Genomic DNA, 22,587 nt, shown 5'->3' with positions numbered 1-22,587 from the left:
ACTCCAAGGGGGATGGGGTGAACCATGAGTTCAAGTGAGGGGGTAAAATTCAGGTCAGGTGAAACAAGCAACAGCAGTCTTTATTTCCTGTATTTTGTTTCCATTAAATTAAATTAAACACACCCACCCACCCCCATTTCTACTTTCTTATGCATTATATCAGCACCAACACACAACTGTTGGTTTGCTACCTCCTTGTAATGGTCTGGTTCCTGAGCCTTTAATAGTTGCCTGACATGCAGAAATGCAGCAGGTGAGGGTTTCCTGGAAGGGAAATGAAGTGAAAGGAAAAGCTTCACCTGCTTTGTTTCTGTGCACAGGAGTCCTACAAGAAAAGGAGCTGGCAACTCTACACAAGTGCATTCTCTACAGAATGGGGACATCCCCAAGGATGCTTTGTGTACAAGTTCTGTTGAAATGAACTACAATTGTTCAAGACTGCCCTTGTGATTCTGTGCAGTTCTAATTCAATTCAATTCAATGGTGCTTGTGATTAGACAGGTAAAAAGGGAACCAGCAGGTGACAATGCTCATTTCCATGCTGTGAAAAGCTTCCCTTGTTGATTCCTGCAGATCAAGCTGCTATTAACACACACAGAACCAGGCTTCTTCTGGTCAGCTGGTAACCTCAAGAGAAGAAATACTTGTTAGAGAGAGAGAAACATTAATTCAAGATTGCAGGTAAGTACTGGTGGTTGAGTCTTCAAATACAAGTCTTGTGATCCGGCAAACTCACGGTGTGGATGGATTAAAAACAACAGCAGCAGCAAAGTGATCCCAAGTTTGTATGTATTTTAAAAACATATCCTTCAATACATTATTTCATTCCACACCACTAGAAAAGTAAGCTAGTAAATATGCACACAGGAGGCAATTACTATTGGATCAGGGTAGTGCAGAATTACACCCTGGACAATTTCATGTTCAAAAGCAGTTTATAGAGAAGCTGCCTGCATTTGCAACAGATGTGCAAAAAATAGGTGAAGCTAGACTACAGGCAGTTTTGCATGAAGCATAGATCAGTAGTATGTTTAGCAAAATATGAAATGTACAAAAAGGATTCAACAGGAATTCTCTAACCCTATCTTCTTTGGTTATTCATCTCTCACAAAACAGCATATCAAAACTAAGATATTATGTGACTTATTATCCAAAACTGGGCCAACAGAATATGTGACATTGGTGTGAAGGTCAAACTGTGTATTAAAAGTGTTCATTAGGTTTCAACTTGGGGTTGCTTCAGGATTTACCAATGAGTCATGAGTTTCAGAGGAGTGAAAATCAGTGGTATAAGGCAGCTGGTTTGGGGGAGATGGACAGCACTTTTTTCTGGTCATCTGTTTAAAAGTTTAAAATTGGTATCCCTTGGTGGATGCTGCACTGCTCCTTCTGGTGAGTCTGATGCCAAGAAGTTGGCTGCATACAGTTCCATACAATGTCATCAGTCTCTAAGGTCATTGCTGGCTGCTTTTCAGTCTTTGAGTGAATTGTAGGCTCTCAGTGTCCGGGTGTTGATGAAATCAGTCTTCTTGAAGTTAGCCTTTTCCATAAAATGAAATCAAAATAAAAGAGATTAAATTATAGCTAAGAACCACACAGAACGGAGAGGAACTGAAAGCACCATGGGTGACCTCCAGAGGGACAAAGCGCTTGTGGAATAGTGTTGCACTAGTGCAAAACTATTGTACTTGCTAGCTGTGGTAGTGCGCAGTAGCACAGTTGTGCAACAGTAGCGCAACTGCAGCATGCCTAATTTGTTTTGATAGGTGTGCTATAGTGCAATACAGTCCTGAAAATCCCCATTTTTAGCACAGCTAAGAGAACATCCTGTGCAAGTACATATTTGCTGTTCTGGATGGTGACCAACAACAGGTTATCAGGCATCTATTAAAGATGCAATCTATAGCCCATTGCAAATGCCTTCAGTGCTTGTTAGAAAAGCTGAACATATTATACAAGCCTTTTGTTTTTAATTAAGGAGAAAAATAGGAAATTTTTGAAGGAAAAATACATTCTAAAAGCATGGATGCAAAAGAATGAAAAAGGATGATAATTACAATAATAAAAGGGGAAAAGCACACCTATGCCAAGAATAACATGAAAATAATACATAGTTACAACTAGATATAGATATATAGGAATAGATGTGATCCTGGAATTTCTTTATTCCAAAACATCACAAATAAAGCCTGCTTTGAATATGTCAGTTTGTTGCTTAGAACAAGATTATAGTGTCTTTCTAACTGTAGGCACTTAAGGAAACTTTAACAGGGTGCAATCTGAAAAACAAATATATCTGAAGAACTGTTAAAACTGTATTGGCGGTCAAGCAGGTTCTGGATCCTAGCAGGATGCAGTCAATCACAAACATTTATAAGTAAATAGGCAACTGACAAAAGAGAGAGAGGCTGACTGATGAAGGTGGAGGCTGAATCAATTAATGAAATAATTACAAGGCTCTCTCTGTTTTGGCAGTCATTTATTAAATATGTATATGAAAACTCCCATTAATTTGAATGGATTTGGTTTGCATCCTGCAGCAGTAAACTAAAATGCGATGACTGCAAGCGACAGCATTTTAATACACCTCAATTTGGGATGAGGAGTTTCTCTCTCATGTGTCAGCCTAAACATGCAAGGAACTTTTAGCTGCATTGTTTTGTGTTAGGAATTTAATGTAGGTTTTCAGAAAGAAAGAGGCTCGGGGCCGAAACAGACACTGGACAGCTTCACACGACACGTGGCAAGTCTGTTTGCTTCAAACTGCCGGTTCCCAGTGAGCATGCACTCCTGGTGTGACCTGCAAGTTCTGGTTCTGGCAAGTTGTGTGAACCTGCCAATGTCCGGTTCCCCAGCTGCACTTCCCACCCAACTTCAAATCTTGGTTACAAATGTCGAATGGTGGGAGGAACTGCGGTCAGGGAACTAGACACTGACAGGTTCACACAACACAATGGGATTGTCAGCTTGTGCTGAGAGTGTGTGCTCACCAAGAACCGGTGGTTTGCAGCAACTGGATTTTCCACGTGTTGTGTGATATAGCCCATTATGAAGGAGATCTGTAACTGGATTATTTGAAAGCAGCCATGGAGGAGGGACTACAACCGGTCAGAGCATTGGTGCCCTGTGGTTTTTCTGGTCTAAATTGTGTTCTCACAATAGCACTCTTTGTGGGTACAGGTATGGTATCATGGTGAGTGCAGCAAACACATATATACTACATAAAGACAGAGACCTTTGCCCTTGTAGCTGGACAGTGTATCACTGGGACCAATAATGCACATTGCCAATGTGTGGGCAAGATCTAGGATTCAGGGGCTGATATACAGAGGGAAATTACTCAGAATAGATCTCCAATGAAATTAAAACTTGTCCTTTTAATTTCAATGGGACAACTTTGAGTAATTTTCCTCCTTATGTCCACCAGGAATCTGTGCATGCTTAAGTGGCACTGTGGGGAAATGCTTGACTAACAAGCAGAAGGTTGCCAGTTCAAATCCCCACCGGTATGTTTCCCAAACTATGGGAAACACCTAATTCAGGCAGCAGCTATATAGAAAGATGCTCTGCTAGTGCAAAGCTGTTTGTGCTAGCTACATGTGCCAAGTCTGGAACTTGCACGCCAAACTAGTATTGGGTAAGCATCCTTGTGCAACAGATATGCACCTGGTGGTAGGTCTCATTTGTTTTAAAGGCAGATTTTGCAGAAGAGCACAATTCCACAATTACCTTGGTTTTTTAGTGCTACTTTTCTTCTTGCAGCAGGACAAGTTTGCTTTGCAAGTGCTTTGTTAGGATCTTGGCTCATATGTTTGTGAGTACTGTTATGCTAACTGATTAGTGGACTGGGCTCTCTGCCAAAACTTGCCAATTATATACGGGTAAAAGAGCAGACAGGAAATCAATACTTTTAATTAGAAATGGGCTGCCTTTAATATTTTTTGGTAAAATAAAGATACAATAAATGTTTTGGGACAAATTGAATCTCGGGCCTGGCTTCTAATTATCTATTTTTGGTTGAAAATACGTCTGCGACCAGTTGGTTTAATTCCTGAGTTTCTCTCAGCTAGTCCCCAGTCACTATAGTGTGCTACAGTAAGTAATAAACTCGCCTTTCTAGGCTTAGATCCAGCTCAATTGCTGGAACTGGGTCTAGCGAATGCGAAAAGAGTAGTGAGACAACGCCTTGTTGATATTGAGATCCAAGAAAACTGGGCTGTACTTCCAGAGTTTTATAGAGTAATAAGAACTAAGACGGACCTTTCCCCCGCAAAATATCTGTCGACAATCACTTTATCTAAGTTTCAATGGATATTTACGAGAGTAAGGGTTAACTCCTTTCCACCTGCACTTCTAGCTGGGAGGTTGCAGGGTGTGCCTTTAGAAGAACGACACTGTAGTTGTGGGTCAGGAGATACAGAAACTGTTGCACACATTCTTCTCCATTGTAAATTCCATTTATATCCTAGGGAACGTCTTATTGCTCCTTTAATATGTAAACTGGTAGATCAATCCGATGATAATCTTGTAAAACATCTGCTCTCAGATAAAGATGCTTCAATCTCTATTTCTGTAGCTAAGTTTAGTTATATTGCTTTTAAGAGGTATAATGGGTCATCATCTTAATTCTAAACTGTACATATATATACATTTTAATGTCTATTAGTTTTTACTCTCTGTTTGGTCAATGACTGTAAATAAAATTACAATACAAATGTTCTGGGAATAAATTGTTTCAGTATATTATACAACATTTTAAACTTTGATATAATAATTATATTATTGAATTAAAATGCTAAAAAAAGAGAGAGAAAATATCCAACTGACACTTCACTTGATGACTGAAGCAGGTTATTTCAAAATTGGCCTGTTATATTTAAAATCAATTTTTAAGAAGTAGCAACAAAATCTAAACTACTGACAGGGAAGACTTTTGTCTCAGGACTAGTGGCTAGCTTACCTTTTTGTAGGCATTGTGGAGATCAGCATGAGACCATAAAGAGTACAAGAGAATTGAAGCAGCTTTGCCAGCTTTGCTGAGGACAACAACAACATTTATTATGTATAAAATGCCTCAAGCGCTAGGTATGCACAATAACTATGGCAAAGAGAACAAACTCTGCCTAGAGACCTACAATCTAAAAGGACAAGAACATTAGGAAAGGGGAAGGAACACAAAATGAAAGGAGGTGAAGGAGAGGCAGACACTAGAGGTTAAAGGCACAGGAGAAGAGGAACATTTGAAGATTCTGCTTCAACACTTGCAAGGGGAAAGAGGTGCACATGTTAAGAGACAGCGGCCTACATGCTGACTAAAGCTGCACATGTACAGTCAAGAAAAGCATGTGCACAGTGGCTGTGCTCTCGCTTACAAAGCATCGAGGCTTGCACATGGGGGCAGATTTTTGTCGATTTCTCCTCCTCTAGAAGTGTACTATGCAATCTGGAAATATGTCTCTGAGGGTTACATGATCCTCGGGGACATATTTCTGCTTCTGGGGGATGGGGAGATAGGTTACAATCACTCCCCACTAAATGTGAGCTGGTGCATGCACACTTTTCTTTGCTGTGTGAGCTCTGCTTTAATCAGGATGTTGGCCAGTGATTTACAGAGAAAAAAGGCAGCAAGAGAGAAAGGATGGAGGTGATACAGAAGAAGTAATTCGAAGTTTAGCTGAGAGGAGAGCCAAGTTGAGGAGGAGAGGGCAAAATAATAAGAGAGAAGAGAAGGTAGATAAGGAGCCAAAGTGGGAAGAGATTTCAGCACAAAAGATAGCAAATGAAACTGGATCCAATAAGGAAATGGCAGCCAATGAAGGGAGCATATCACAGAAGAACATGGGCAAAATGACATCCAGATAAATAAAACCTAAACAGAGCAGAATTAAGAAAGGAAAGAGAGAATGAAGCTGAGAAAGAGGCAAGGCAGAGTGAAGAGAATGACAATAATCAACCTGGGAGAGAATCAGGTAATAAACCATGGCTTTGTAGAGCTGACAACAAAAAATAATGTAGTTTAGCAGTATTTAAAAGTTGGAAATGGTACAGCTCAGGCACAGGTTTACCATCTCAATGAGGGCTTGTACTATGATGCAAGTAGGTCAGAGATTCATAACAAATCTCTTCCTCCTTTGGCGCTTTGTAATTGTAAACAGCCGCAGTAATAAATAAACACAGGTTTGATTTCTGTGTTAGTCAGGTATTGAAAAGAGTTCCCTTTCTCTTCATTTCAGTGTAATGAGTAGTTTTACTCCTGAAGTAGTAATTACACTGAATTAATAATGCCACCCAAAGCAAATAATAGTTTAGACTGGGACATGTCCTAAAACAAGATATTTCTTTATCATGGTTGAGATGTTATATTGGTATTGCTGGATGACAGGCCAGTCGTCCAGCAATATAGGCTTTGCCAACCTTGTGCCTTTTGGGAGGGGAGTACATGAAGATGGCTCACCCATCACTTGGGCTGATGTTCATAATCTTTGAGATGCCACCTGAGTTCAAGAGAAGCCGGGCATTCTGGGAGCTGCTCTGAGTCAAGTTATATAGGATGTAGCAAACAGAAGCTGTAGTCTCACTGGCAACATCGGATGTTGGGACAGAATCTGGAAGTATGGCGACCAAATCGTGCAAAACTTCTCTGGCTGGAAGATAAATGGGAAACATCCTTATCCCAGCCATTACATTTCAAGTTCCCTATTTCCCTGCCCAAATTATATGCACTAACTACTATTCAGCATTTGCACAGCATATCACATCTAATTTTCAAAGCACTTTACAATGTTTCGTGTTTATCCAAGATCAATCCTATGAGGTAGATCACTATGATTCTATTGTAGAGATGGGCAAGAGAGTTGTTATTGTTATGATCTATGGCCACACTATCCACAAGGCAAGAGAATGACTCCATGCTCTCTTAGGACCTAATTTCAAATCTCTAACCACTGAACCAGATTATTAGGCTGGATTTACATGTTACACCATGACTGCAAGATAAAGTAATAAGTTATAACCCTGGCCCTATGCTGTTTTTAGATTCCTGTATACAATGGAGGATCAGGATTGTGCTGGCAAGCTACATCTCTGTGGGTCACCCTGACATCTGCATGTTATGTTCAGTGTTTGCATAGAGGCCTAAACATACAGAACACAGGGGCTGACATCCAGAGCAGTCATTATGTGATGCTGCACAGAGAGGCTGTTCTGAACTCAACCAGAGCCTTCCTGAGCAATAAGAGTGTGCACGAACCGAGGTTTGAGCACTGGTTCGGTGCCATGGGGAAGGGAGTGTCAGCATTAAGAAAAAGGAGAGCAGGTCCTTACCTGCTCTCTGCTGCCACATCCAGATTCCTGCTGGGGTGGTGCTTGTCCCAAGCACCTGTGCACAGTGCAAGCATGCATATGGCGTCTGCTAATGCTTCCTTCCCTCAGGTGCATACTTGTAGAATTCAACATGTATAGACCTGGTTTGTATGATCTATACCAGGGGTGGGGAACCGTGGCCCTCCAGCTGTTTTTGAACTACAACTCCCACCATAATTGTGGCTGGGGATGATGGGAGTTGTAGTTCAAAAACAGCTGGAGGGCCAAGGTTCCCCACCCCCAATCTATACCCTCGATTTTGTGCAGGTTGTGTCGATCAGATCTATGCCCATGCAAATTTCAATGGGGACTTCAAGTCCAATACACAAATGACAGGTGGAGGCAGAGGAGGCATGCAGGGGGTGCTATGGTGGTGCAACCCCAGTTCCTCACCATGTACAGCATTTCAATGTCATTATAGGGCTGCTGAAAACAGTCGCCGCAGATCAAACACCAGTGACAGAACTTTCATCTCATCTCATCTACTCTCAAGCGACCCTCCAATATTTAAAAGGGTGCAATCTCCCCACTCAGCTGTACATGTTTATTGAGATAAAGCTTTATCTAATACAAAATTCTTAGTATACCATGCATTTAATACCCACACGGCACTGAAAGAAGTTTGGTCAGTCTTTGAATATTTACCTATTACATTCTGCAATGAGGTGTTACGAGACAAGTTCCTGAGCAGAGAGACGGCAGTTTTGCTAACACTTGGATTGCTCACATGCAGCATGTTTTGGATACTTGGAAGTCCGTTGGCCTTCTTTACAATGATATGGGCTACCCCAAATGGCATCTGTCACACAACACAGGCAACTTTCAGGCTTGATAAAATAACCACCATAAACAATGCATCCTTTTCTTTCAGGCACTGTTAAGGCACATCTACGTCACATATTTAAACTGCTTTAATAATCTGGAGGACTGTAGTTCTAAGACAGGGGTTAGCACCATCTAACACAGAATTCTCAGCAGACTGCAGGTTTATTCACACGTTAAGGTCATTCGCACAATTACAAATGGTGTTCTACTTGGCTTTTCCTCCTACCATCTTTCCACACAACCAAAAATTGGGCAGCACACAACAGATCCCAAACCTGGGTAGAACACAGTTTTTGACTGTGTGAATGTCCTTGTTATGTTCAACACTGGTACAACCATTGTACGGTGTACAGAGGTACAGATATGTACACAGATACAGTCATTCAACATGTTATAAGAACATAAGAACAGCCCTGCTGGATCAGGCCCAAGGTCCATCTAGTCCAGCATCCTGTTTTGCACAGTGTCCCACCAATGTTGAATGCAGGTAGAGCAGTGCACTTCCTATCTGTACCATGCATTTGCTGTGCCTGTATCCAGGTTCACGGGAGAATGAGGACTTTCTCTACCAAGCAGTTTGAAGAACATTCCTTCAGAATGAGTCGGAAGATATAGTATGAGAAAGGGCATCTCGCTGTGGTTTTTGATGTCTTAAATTAAGGTGGAGAGCTGGAGGGGAAGAAAAGGAGGAGCAACCATACTTACTGGTCCACTGCCAGCTGTGAGGTTCTGAAGAGCCCCCAGTGATGCTTCTTGAGTGTAATTCCTTGTGCTTTTTGCTATTAAGGACAAATATATCCTTATCAGAGTGGAATGCCAGAGGGTTTCGACGCCACTGGGATTGCTCTTTTCCTCCGGCAGTGGCAAGTCTTGTTGCTTCTAGGCAGGAAAATAGATTAAACTATCAGACGTGAAGCACTTAGGAATGGAAAGAATTGCCTTTTTGGGTCAAAACAAAGGTCCGGCCAGTCAGTCACTCTGGTCCTGTTATCACAATCCTCCTGCTGACCAGTGTCGAGAGGAGGTGGGAGGAGGCGGTATGCATACTCCCGTGGCATGTGTTGTGAGGACCAGGGAAAACCAAGGGACCATGGTGCTGATCTCAGGCACCAGCCTGATCTCCTCCTGAGATTAGTAATCTGGGATTTGATGTCGGGAAGATGAGCTCTGGAGGGTGTGGTGCCATTTCCCCTGGTTCTCATGACACAGGCCATAGGAGCGTATGTGCTGCCTCCTCCCTATCTTCGGTGGCATGAAGGTCATGAGAACAAGCCCCCTGTCTCCAACCATGGCCAGCCAAACTGAAAAGAACCGCTTGGTATCAGACTGAATTGCTGGCTACAAATGCTTGCAGAGTGAGGCTTGGCAGGGACTGACTTCTCCACAATACCTGTTTAGAGCAGCCATGTTAAGACTAACTTCCCCTTGACAAGGACCAGAGAAGGCCACATTGTCACATCTACTGAAAATATGGTATACAAGGCGAAGACAAAAAGTGCTATCAAATGCAAAACATCTAGAAGATTTTAATGCAATAGGTAATTGAACTATATGAAGAGGCATAACAAGTGATAAATTGATATAATGTACCAATAAATAAGAATAATGTGAAAAAACGTTGTTACATAGGACATGATATGTGTGTGTGTGTATGAATGAAATAATATGAAGACATGTAGCTCTAATAATTCCATATTTTGTTGACCTTCTTCAGTTTTGAAAAAAGGCATTCAAAGAGATATTCTATAAACAGACAGCAAAAGTCTTTGAAATTGATGTAGGATGCAGCTGTTGCTTTCAAAAGAAACTTTTGCCCAGATTGAAGCCAACTTGCCCCATAATGCATTGGGGGAAGGACAGTGGGCTTAAACACTTCCTTACTGGTTTATAAAGATGCGGTTTAGGCTCCCCACTTTTGCACCTGGCTCCCTTCCTTACGCATCAGGAGTGGCAACTTCTTCCTGGTGCATTATGGGGCAAATCAGTCCCAGGAGCAACATAATTTTATTTTTTAATTTAATTTATTTATTTTTACATTTTTATACCGCCTTTCGTTAAAAGAAAACCCCAAGGCGGTTTACAAAAATTAAAACATACAATAAAAGCAGTAAAAACATCAAGCTAAAAACATACATAAAAACAAGACAGCAGATAAAAAACACACAAGAACAGCAGTAAAAAACGATTATGTAAAAGCCTGGGTAAAAAGCCAAGTCTTTAAAAGCTTTCTAAAAGCTGTGATGGAGTCCGAGGAATGAATGGCCACTGGGAGAGCATTCCAGAGTCTGGGGGCAGCAACAGAGAAGGCCCTGTCCCGAGTGCACGACAACCTTGCCTCCCTCATTGTCGGCACCCGGAGCAGGGCCCCCCCAGATGTCCTGGATGACATGGATGAATAAGATATGAATAAGAAATTATATAAGAATAAAGAGGACGGAGCAAGCTAACTTGTTTTTAAAATCATGCAAGCAGCTTTTGTGGGGGCAGTGTGTCCCAATGTATTTAATGTACGTATGCCTTCGGATGAAAATTTTTTGGAAACACTGTTTTAAACACATAAACCCATTATGATGATTTTATGATCTAGGATATTTATATACCATTTTTCAACAAAAGGAAGTTCACAAAGTAGTTTACATAGTAAGAGGAATGGGAAAAGGACTCCCTGTCCTAAAAATGCTCACAATCTAAAAAGGGAGGCACTAACAGCCGCTGTGAAAGACACGATGCTGGACTGAGTAGGGACAGTTGCTTCACCACTGCTAAATATAAGAGACTCACTCCTTTAAAAGGTGCCTCCTAGTTAAGTTGGATTACTGGCACTATTACCTGTTTGGCTTTTCTGCTCCGTGTCCCAAAGCATCCGATGCTGCTGTCACTGGAAGGAACATTTTTCCTTTGCATATAGATATTCTGGGCATAACTGCTAGGGAGCTCAGATTCTAATTGGTAGGAGAGATTATGAAGAATGCACACACAATTCTCTGTGGCCTGAAAAAATGAACATATATGTGTTATTTTGGCTTCGCAAATAAGGTGAAGAGACAAGTAGAGACCTGCCATGCAGTTTAGTTTCAGGAACTTAGATGTTAGACCTTCGTTTACAGCTCTGTTGACTATTGTCTATTGACTGGGAACTATTGTACAATACAATACGATGACAAATATTTATATACAGCTTTTCAATAAAAAGTTCCCAAAGCATTTTAAAGGGAAAGTATGCCGTCAAGTCAATAGGATATTAAAAAAACAAACACACAAATCAAATGGCTCCCTTCTCCCAAATTTAAAAAGAAACATAAGACAGCCACTAGCAACAGCCACTGGAGGGATGCTGTGCTGGGCCAGTTGCTCTCCCCCTGCTAAATAAAGAGAATCGCCACTTTTAAAAGGTGCCTCTTTGCTCAGTTAGCATTATGGGGCAATTATACTATTGTCTAAATTTTGTCCAGAGGTAGCTAGAGTGAAAAGTGCCTTCAAACATTTGTTGCCTTACAAACTTACTTATCTGGCGGTCAACTCGTATTCCTCATCCGACAGGGAATACTGACATGAGTAATTTTTACAAAGCTCCTCCCCTGAAATCACTGGAAATGGCAAGCATTTTTAATGAGGTGCAAAATTCTCCAGTCTGCCAGATTTGCTATTCTGAGTTAGAATTCTAAATATTAATTTCTGGAACGGAAAGCATTAATTCCTTGGATAGTCATAAAATGGATTATTTGGTTAAAGTGTTTAATTTTTAAAAGCTCTTCTGTATGTTGTCAGCTTCCTTTATGTTAACAATTTGTCATGTGAGAGGGATTTTATTCTAAACCTGCTGATTCATTAACTGATTTCATATGACCTAAGTGAAATATACCAGATGAAGCTACACATAAATTAATTTCTGCACTGATGAAAGGCCATTCACAAACCTTTCAAAGAAAAATGTGCTAAATCCACATTAAGCTACTTATTCCCTTGAATCAATATAAATATTCAAAGAATGTGAAGAGGCCAGTTTGTGATAATGAAACTAAAGCTGAATGAAATGGCATTGGGGTGGCGTGATGCACTGCATTCTTCCAACATAGGAACAGAAACATAGGAAGCTGCCTTAAACCGAGTCGGACCATTAGTCCATCTAGCTCAGTGTTGTCTAGACCAGGGATTCTCAACGTTGGGTCTCCAGATGTTCTTGGACTTCAACTCCCATAATCCCCAGTCCCAGTGAACTTTGGGTGGGGATTATGGGAGTTGAAGGCCAATAACATCTGGGGACCCAATGTTGAGAATCCCTGGTCTAGACAGACTGGCAGCAGCTTCTCTAAGATTACAGGCAGGACTTTTTCACCCCTATCCTGGAGATGCCAGGGAGGGAGCCTGGAACTTTCTGTATGCAAGCATGCAGATGCCCTTCCCAGAGTGGCCCCATCCCCTGAGGGGAATACCTGACAGTGCTCACATGTAGTCTCCCATTCACATGCAACCAGGGCAGACCCTGCTTATCAAAGGGGGCATGTCATGCTTGCTACCACAAGCCATGGAAAGCCCTTGCATGTAGGAAAAAGCACCACCCTGGGGACCATTAGGATGCAGAGATGGAAGCTGCAGTCAAAGAAGGCAGATGGGGGAAGTCTTGGTTGATGCAGACATAGTAACATGCATGTTGGACCTTTTTGAATCAAGACTATAGACCTCTTTGTGGCCTTGGCTAGGTCACTTATCAGCCAAATATAAATATCTGAAGCTGCTGATTCTGACTGCCAGTCTAATGCCATAGACGCTACCAGGCAGTGGCTTTACAGGATTTCAGATAAGAGGTCATTCTCAGCTTGGCTACCTGAGATTATTTAAACCAGATGTCACACATGTGCATGCAAAGGACATTTTCTACCATTGTGCTATGACATCCTCTCCTGGATGTTCATGACAAGGTTGTTATGAGACAGAATAAACAACAATCCATTTTAGGAATAGTGCAGGGAAGACATGTAAATAAGCAGCACTGCTCATCCTTGACACAGAACATTCATTCATCTGGAAAAGTTACCTTGTCATCAGGTTGATGATCTGCAGTGGTTCCTTGGATATAATACACCAGTGACTCAATTAACCCATTGCATTCCCTCATCTTTTTCCGCCCCTCGGGACCAGCAGAGCTCACGTTTCTGTTAAAAAGGAATCACACTTGGTTATAGGAATACCCTGCATTAAGTTTCTTGAATCCAATTTTGTGATGATTTCTCATTAGCACAGGGTGCTAATGCTTGTGAAGACAGGTTCCTGCTCACTGAGCAAAGAGGCACTTTTCCAAGTGGTGACTCTTATATTTAGCAGAGGGAGAGGAACTAACCCTATCCAACTCCAGTGGCTGTTGCTGGTGTCTACCTTGTGTTTCTTTTTAGATTACGAGTCCTCTTGGGACAGGGAATCAGCTGCAGTGGCGCAGCGGGGAAGCAGCTTGCCTAGGGAGCAAGAGGCTGTTAGTTCGAATCCCTGCCGGTGTGCTTCCCAGGCTGGGTCTAGTAAATATATATTTGTAAGGTTCTGTGGTCACCAGGAGTCGACACTGACTCGATGGCACACTATACCTTTATATCAGGCAGCAGCGATATAGGAAAGTGATGGAGGCAGATGCTCACTTCAGTGACCACGGCAAAGGCATAATCTCATACAGCCCAGGAGGAAGGCAATGGTAAACCACTCTTGTATTCTACCAAGAAAGCCACATGGATCTGTGGTCACCAGGAGTCGACACCGACTCGATGGCATAATCTTTCCTTTGGGACAGGGAACCATCTTATTTCTTTTTCTGTGTAAACAGGGAAGAGGTGCAGCATACACACAGCCTAGTTAAAACTTCTCGACAGCACTGCTAAATATGTGAAGGATGCAGACTAAGTTGGTTTTTAATAAGCGCCACTAAAATAAACGAGACAAGGTAGCTGGGAAGAACAAGTTTCATTCGTTTAAATGAAAAGTCATGACCAGCTTGATCTGGGTCCTACCTTATGTGAACTGTACATATTAGTGGTTTGTAGAGAATGGGGCTGTTCTCACGACCAGAGACGCTGGGTTGTAGAGAGGAAACCCAGCTTAAGGTTGTCTGGGCCCATGGGATTCCAGCAAACACAAGCTGTTTGACCTGATTTGGCTACCCAGGCCCGTGCAGAAGGCAAACTTAATGATTTGCTTATACTGATACAGTGCTCAAATTACAGGCGATGGTGGGAATGGCCCCAGCCTTTGTGATGGCTCTCTTAGCGACTCTTTTTAGAGGGTCAAAACGCACACCTCATCCCACCCATAATGCAAGCACTGGATGACACAATCCACAAGGATGACAGATGAGTACAACAGATGTGTTGCCTGATCCTCTGTAGTCCATGTGGGACCATTAGATATGCCCCAGTCCTGTGCAGAATTAGGCACATCTTAGCTCAGTGAAATTAATGGGTTTAGGTGTGCCATACAATTGGCCTTGTAAGTATAAGAACATAATGTAAGGACAGCCCTGCTGGATCAGACCCAAGGCATATCTAGTCTAGAATCTTGTTTCACACAGTGGCCCAACAGACACCTCTGAGAAGCCCACCAGCAAGAGGTGAAGGCATGCCCTCTCTTTTGCTATTGCTCCCCTGAAACTAGTATTTAGAGGCATCTTGCATCTGAGGATGTATGTGGCCTATAGACAGCAGATTAGTAGCCATTGATAGACCTGTCCTCCATGAATTTGTCAAAACCTTTGCTGCTTACCCCAACTTCTAGATCATTTATCAACAAGTTAAAGGACACTTGTCTCAGTACAGATCCCTGGAGGATAGGGATGTGCAAGCCAGCTCGCTTTGAGCTGGGCTCCACATCAAGCTGGCCCAGTTCGGGTGGTCCAGGTTCGAAACCAGACTGCCCCCTGGGTTGAAGAACTGGTTTGTGGGCCGGCTCAGGGGCTATACTTGTAAAGGGGAATCTGGCGAGGGAATTTGCTGCATTAAATGGGTGTGTATATGAAGTAGTATTTGCCTTAATAATTAAGGCAGTGGAGGCAGCCACAGCAGAGACATCATAGGCAGTGGGCGGGGGAGGGGGAGAACTCCTCCAACACCCCCCCCGGCTGGCCTCCTAAATGACAGTCCAGGCTGGCTGCGGCCCGTTTTGGGCCTCTGAGGCTGGAATTATCATTTGGGAGGCAAGTAGGGGCTTGGAGGAGCCTCCCCCCACCTCTGATGTCTCTGCTGTCACCTCTACCAACCTGGCCACCTTAATTATTAAGGTAAATACTACTTTCCCTCAACCCCCTGCCCCAAAGTAGTATAGGAAATTCCCTTTACTTGTAAAGGGGAGTCCTCACCAGATTCCCTTTTACAAGTATCCCCCCCCCCCCCCGCCCCGAGCCAGCCCGCGAGCCAGTTCGGCCTGCCTCAATATCTGAACCGGACCCAGTTTGGCCAAGCTGAGCTGGGTTGGTTCAAATCCGATCTGGATTTCCTTTTACAAGCAAGGCACACAAACTGGGTTTAACTAGGCCAAACTGGTTTGACCTGGTTCAACAGCATGAACCAAACTGCTGGCTGGTTGTAATGAACCGGTTTGTGAACTGGTAGTTCGGTTCAAATTCAGTTCGAATTCAAATTTAGCTGCCACGGATGGTCCTGTGCACACCCCTACCCACTTGTACCTTCAGTTTTACTGACTTTCTGCGCCCTTTTCAAACTAATATTTGGTTGGCTTAACAAAGTTGGTAAATTCTAAGGTTCGAAGTGGGTAACTAGAATTGGGAACCAGACTCGGGCAGATTCTGACATGACTCCCAACAGGAGTATGCGATTCCCATGATCTCTGGTTCCCTTCATACTTATTTGCAAGTACTTTCAGGTGGTTGTGTAAACCCATCCATACAATTAAACACACACACCCATAAAACAGCAAGCATCAATAAAAGCAACAAGTAAAATGCAGTAATAAATGGAGTTACCATATATATTGATTTTGCTAAATGTTAAATTTAGTTCAGCTACTCATGCATGCGTAGCACATGCCAATTTCCTCAATATTTTCCAGCAATAATCCAATATGCTGTAGTTAATACTTAATACCACCTCAGTATCTAAGCTTGCACAATTGAAGCAAAGCTGCACATTTTGAATGTTCTGATACATGAGAACTATGCATGCGCGTGCACACACACACTGATATTCTATTGTGGATTTCAGTGGTGTTTCCAGATAGTCACCCATCCAAGCACTGAGCATACCCAGACTGGCTTCAACATAGCTGCCGTATCACATCCCTTTCAAATCATGCCCTGATACAGCTCTCACCCCACTGACATACGGTAAATAAGACTTTAACATAATGTAACTTTGTCTGGATCATGCTCTTCCAGAAATCTTGTGCTATTGAATGCATCATGGGTCACATGTAGGGGAAAACATTTTCTCCTTACTGCCAAAAATCTCTCCAATTTTGCTGGTGCTCAGTGACAGTCTCAGTGGCATTTGAAATATGTTCCCATAAAACAAGGTCAGAATTACACAATTAGACATTACAAGAGAACACAAGAGGAGAATCAGCGGGAGGGTGTGCTTTACTTTCCCTCTTCTTGATGAATGCCTCCCCCTAGGAATTTTTAGTTCCCTGCCAGTAAAATACCAAAAGTGAGGCCAGCTAGGGAGGCAACCACAGGGCGGAACAGGTGGACAAGGGAACAACAAAAACAAATATTTATATATCGCTTTTCAACAAAAGTTTCCAAAGCGGTTTACACAGAGAAATAATAAATAAATATTATTATAACAAATATTTATATCTATATATTTAATTCTCTAAGGCATACCCGTGGCTAATCCCATGCGTGGCAGCTCTCGAGAGAGTTCGCAAGCAGAAGCACCTGATTGGGCAGTGGGGATTCTATATGCAGATAAGGGGGAAGGAACCTGTGAGAGCAGAAGCACCACGGTGATTGGGCAGTGGGGATTCCATATGCAGATAGGGAGGAGGAGACTGTGGCACCATGTTGATTGGGCAGTGGGGATTCCATATGCAGATAAGGAGGAGGGGCCTGTGATGGTTAAGGTCAGTTGGAATGCAACTGTTACTGGTCGGAAGAAGTTCTTGAAAGTAGACGAGAGGAATCTATCTATATAAAAGGATAGTGGGCAGGGGTCTGCAAAGAGAGGAGTCGTGAGGGAGGAAAGAGCCCCTTCAGGAGAAGGAGGCTGCCGTTGTGTTAATTAGATGAGGAAACAAGATGAACAAGATCTGTTAACTCAGGAAGGGAAGGAGGGAGGGAGGGAGAGAGAGAGAAAAAACATGAAGGGAGGGGGAAGAAACAGTGGGGAAGAGCGAGTGGAGGAGAGAGAAAGAGAGAAAAAGAAGGGAGGGGAAGAGAGACAGAAGGAGGGGCAAGGGATGCGCCCAAACCTGTCAGCAGCCTGAAGGGAATGGGAGGCCTTGGTGGTGGTGGCAGCGAGGAAGGGCCCTTTCAACCACTGCTCCTGCTCCTGTGGGGAGGAGCAGGAGTGGGCTTGGGTGGGGAGGTCTCTGGGGATAGAAAGCTGCAGCTTGGCCAATAGGTGCCAGAGATGCTGCAGCCACGACCAAGAGGGGTAAGGGTGTTGGCGTAAAGGGATGGAGGAGTGACCAAGAGGAGTGAGGGGGGTAGAAGCAACGAGATGGAGGAGCAGGAGCAGGAGTGCAGCTCAGGTGAGGGTGGAGAGATCTCTAAGGTGAGGGGGGCTGTGGCAGGGGGTGAGGGGAGCAATCAAGTACTAGCATGCAGATGCTCTGCACAGGTTAAGCTAGTTATAAATAAAGGGAAGGGCTAAGTATCCTGCAAGTGCCCCTCTCCTTCTGCATTTCCATTATCTCAGTCAATGTAGGTAGTAAGTAATAATTACTAATTACAGTCAACCAGATTTAACAGTAAAAGAAATATCAAAATACACATCTTTACAGGGAGCAGTATATATGCAGCAAGTACAAGAGGGCAGCGGGGAAGTAACTTGCCTAGCAAGCCAGAGGTTGCCAGTTCGAATCCCTGCTGGTATGTTTCCCAGACTATGGGAAACACCTATATTGGGAATCAGTGATATAGGAAGGTGCTGAAAGGCATCATCTCATACTGCTTGGGAGGAGGCAATGGTAAACCCCTCCTATATTCTACCAAAGACAACCACAGGGCTCTGTGGTCACCAGGAGTCGACACCGACTCGACGGCACAACTTCACCTTTACAAGAAGCCGACCCTGGGCAGCACTCACACTTAATTCCTTACAGCGGGGGTTATCAAACTTGGGTCACCAGATGTTGGACTACAACACCCATCATCTCCCACCACAGCGGTCTTTGGCTACTGTGGCAGGGGGTGATGGGGAGTTGCTGTCCAATATCTGGGTACCCATATTTGAGAGCCCCCACTTTACATCGTCAGCTGCCTTCTGATTTTGACAGCAACCACCAGAATCTTAGCCACTGCCAAGGAGACCCACCCAAGGCAGCCTATCAGCTCATGCGTAGCTTATTTTACAGATCTATGTGAGCTGTCAATTTAATCCCCTGAATTAAACATCTTGCAAATCTGCTGCAAAGCAGATTTGCTCTTCAGATACCCCGCGGCCTGAAGGCATGTATGAATAACTCCCTGGAAACATGGTCAGCAAAGGTACGACGAGTTGTTTCTATCTTAGTCAAAGTGACACTGGGATCACATACTGGTGGAGAGAACATCTAGTTATTTCAGTTATCTAAGGCATAACTTAGTTATCAAGGGCAGGATTGATGGTCTTGTGGTAGCGACCCTGAATTGTCCCCTTCGCTAAGCAGGGTTCACCTTGATTTAAATTCAGATGGGTGACTATATGTGAGCGCTGTAACATATTCCCCTTAGGAGATGGGGCTATAGCTCAATGGTAGAGCATCTGCTTTGCATGCAGAAGGTCACAGGTTCACTCCCTGGCAAATCCAGGTGTGGCTGGGACAGACTCCTGCCCGAAAACTTGGAGAGCTTTGCCAGCCAGTGTAGACAATACTGAGCTAGATGGAGCAATCGTCTGACTCCGTATAAGGTAACTTCCTATGTTCCTACATTCCTAGTTGCTCCGAAATGTGACACGAGACTTTTTGTCCTCTTCCCCATGTCCTCTCTCCCCCCCCCCATATAAACTCGCAGATCATTATTGGCATCTGCTCTTTACAAAAAAAAATAGGACTGTGCACAGTTTGACTGAAACTCGATGGCACTTGAAAGGACACGTTCTCTCTTTTACCAGCTCTGTTGTCAGCAGCATGTTTTGCAACAGCCTTGCTTGTGCATATAGAAATAGTTTCGCAGGTCTGTGAGAGCTAAATAAAACAAGAGCGATACGGCTGGAATGTCCAACTCCCATTGTTTGCACTGGAGCGCAATGGGTGGATTTCAGAACAAAACGAGCTGCAGTTACAGCAAAGGGACGTTGTCGGGTGTTGTACAAACAATGCTGGGTTGTCGTTTTGCCATCTTGTCTCAGCCCAGGGTGTGTTGTGTCTTCTCACCCAGGAACAAGTCAGGGAAAGGGCCAGTGAATCTCAGAGGTCATTCACACAATCGAAAACTGTGTTCTACCCAGGTTTGGGAACTGTGTGTACTCCCAATTTTTGATTGTGTGGAAGCAAGGTTAGAGGAAAACCTGGGTAGAAGTGATTGTGTGGAATCAAGGTAGGAGAAAAAGCTACCCAGGTTTTCCTCTAACCTTGCTTCCACACAATCAAAAATCGGGGGTACACACAGCTGCCAAACCTGGGTAGAACACAGTTTTTGATTGTGTGAATGACCTCTCAGTCTCAGTTCTGCTTTCTGTAGGGAACTTTCAGTATTTGCTAGCTTGCTGCTTTTCAGAAAACATGGCACACCTGGGCCTTTTTTTTAATCCCACCCACCTGTGGTTTTACCACAGGTTTACGGGGAGGGTTTACTGCAAACTCAACGTTGTCCCCCAAAACTGACACAAATAGTGGATTTTTTTTACTCCTGATATAAATCGGGTTACACTCTAGTGCACAGTGAAAAACCCAAAATGTGTGTGAAATGCCCCCTGATAACTCACAGGGACTTCAGGGTAAATATAGCCAATATGTGAATGCATCCCCGCCATTCCATAGGAGATGCGAGTTAAAGGGCTTCAAAAGGCCCTTGTGAAAAGTTTCCTGGAGCTTACGCCCCCCCCCCCAAACCCCTCGGTTTTGTTGTAGCTTACATGTTTTGTGTAAAAAAATCTGTAAGTTATTTTAACATCTTTTACGTAGCAAAGAGGTCATTTTGAAGTTTGCTGTTGGTGCAGTGCAATGCATATTTCATTGCTGGCATATTGTCTTTTTTGAAATGTGCAGCTAGAAACATAACTGCACCTGATTCCTTATTCACTGATCTTAAATTCTGTGCCAGCACATGCTCTGGCTGAAACAGAGCTGGTGGCACCTATCATACAAAAGCATTATTTAGTTTCCTTTGAAACCAGTGGCGGAAGGAGGCTTGTGGTGGCCCGTGTTCAGCTGCCGCTATGGCCCCCTGGCCCTGCCCCCGCGTCTGACGTCAGATGCAGGGGGCCGGCTAGCCACGCCCGCTAAAGGCAGGGAGAGCCATTCCAGCTGTGCTGCCAATGCAGCTCAGGCCCATCTCCCTCCCAAACTGGGCTGCCTGGCCCCATTTGGGAGGGAAATTGGCCCCGCTGCATTGGCAGAGAGGCCAGGAGCGGCTCTCCCTGCCTTTAAAAGGCAGGGAGAATCACTCCAGCTGCGCTGCCAATGCAGCGTGGGTCGACTTCAGTCCCAAACGGGGCTGTGCGGCCCCATTTGGGAGCGAAATAACACGTGTCTGGGGCTGCGAGGTGCAGCCCCCAGGGGCAGTGGCCCGGGTTCTTTGAACCCATTCGCCCAATGGTGGCTCTGCCCCTGTTTGAAACATAGGACGCTGCCTGAGTCAGACCCTTGGTCCATCTAGCTCAGTATTAACTACACAGACTGGCAGCGGCTTCTCCAAGGTTGCAGGCAGGAGTCTCTTTCAGCTGTATCTTGGAGGTGCCAGAGAGGGACTTGGAACCTTCTGCATGCAAGCATGCAGATGCTCGTCCCAGAGTATCCCCACCCCCTAAGGCAGGCATCCCCAAACTGCGGCCCTCCAGATGTTGCTGAACTACAACTCCCAGCATCCCTAGACACAATTTTTTGTGGCTGGGTATGCTGGAAGTTGTAGTTCAGCAACATCTGGAGGGCCGCAGTTTGGGGATGCCTGCCCTAAGGGGAATATCTTACAGTGCTTGCACATGTAGCCTCCCATTCAAATGCAAGCCAGGGAAGACCCTGCTTAGCTAAGGGATAATTCATGCTTGCCACCACAAGACCAGCTCTCCTCCTCTTTGCAAGCATGATGGTATCAAGAGTTTTATTCGATGATATGGTGGAAATGTCCAAATAGGAAGAGAAATGTGACATCAGAAGAGGGACAAAAGCAGTCTCACAACAGCTCTACTGCTCTGCAAATATTTGTGTCTGGGAACAAGCTCTGCAGCTAAGGGTTTGTACAGGTTTTCTGAGTTGCTCAGCTTAAAATGGGAAAAGCTCAGTGATGAAAAGAACCTATTGGCTGCTTTCTATGTGGTCACCAACACTTCTTTCTTTCCCAGTTCCCAGAGCAGTTTTGCAAACTGTTTAATTTCCTAACTTTTTTTTTTTTTGGTAAGGTGAATAATGAATGTATAAATGAATGCACAGAAATATGGCATTAAAAAATAACAAAGGCAGAGAGCCTAGCTGGCACATGAGGAAAGAGACAAGAGTGAGATCTGGAATGGGGCTTCAGCTTCCTGATATGTAGATGTGTGGTGGAAGTCACAAAGCTGAACTCATATCAGGGTGAAGAGCCAGCAATGAATGCATGTAAAATCTTACATCTGTTACCCCAGCTCAGCAGCTGGGATATGGCATACATTTCCCAGCCTCTCCTGGTACAGAGGCTTTTCTTTGGCTACAGAACATAAGACACTGAGATCCGACATCTGCCCATGAAAGAAAGAGCAGGGTGTCCTTTCTCTAAATCAGCTTCTCTGACAGCTGTGGCAGAACATTTTCAGGAGGAAAGCTCTGCAAACATCCTGTGAATGGATGCTGCATGCCAAAGGGAAGATCAGTACCTTTAGTGTTCACAGTATAACAGAAAGCTTTGTGTTGGGTATCATGCCAGCTATTCTGGCATGTACACAAATGCAATACAAAGGCAAAATGTCAACCATGTACTTGGTACTAGAACATCTCAGAAAATGAGATTGCTGTGCTTATCAAATTACTCTCAGTTAGGCACTGAAGCAAGCTAAAGATCAAGGCACTGCACTTTCAACAGGTTTATGTTAGCAGCAGTCTCTAAATATGGAACTACAGTTTGAAGTA

General features: G+C 43.8%; 1 protein-coding gene across 1 annotated transcript in view; it reads right to left on the bottom strand.

The window, feature by feature from the left end:
• Positions 1–772: 772 nt before the first annotated feature.
• The window catches only part of PKP2 (plakophilin 2), a 104,871-nt gene continuing 83,056 nt past the window's right edge, over positions 773–22,587 (bottom strand). The window contains exons 7-13 of the mRNA XM_053257440.1: positions 13,223–13,340; positions 11,017–11,178; positions 8,893–9,066; positions 8,008–8,161; positions 6,455–6,644; positions 4,961–5,036; positions 773–1,540 (exon numbers count right to left, since the gene is read on the bottom strand). Coding sequence (XP_053113415.1) covers positions 1,472–1,540; positions 4,961–5,036; positions 6,455–6,644; positions 8,008–8,161; positions 8,893–9,066; positions 11,017–11,178; positions 13,223–13,340 — 943 coding nt within the window. The 3' untranslated portion in view covers positions 773–1,471. The remainder of the gene's footprint in view (positions 1,541–4,960; positions 5,037–6,454; positions 6,645–8,007; positions 8,162–8,892; positions 9,067–11,016; positions 11,179–13,222; positions 13,341–22,587) is intronic.

Source organism: Hemicordylus capensis, chromosome 5, assembly GCF_027244095.1.
Source record: "Hemicordylus capensis ecotype Gifberg chromosome 5, rHemCap1.1.pri, whole genome shotgun sequence".
NCBI classification, from domain to species: domain Eukaryota; kingdom Metazoa; phylum Chordata; class Lepidosauria; order Squamata; family Cordylidae; genus Hemicordylus; species Hemicordylus capensis.
This window is presented reverse-complemented; position numbering and strand designations above follow the sequence as displayed.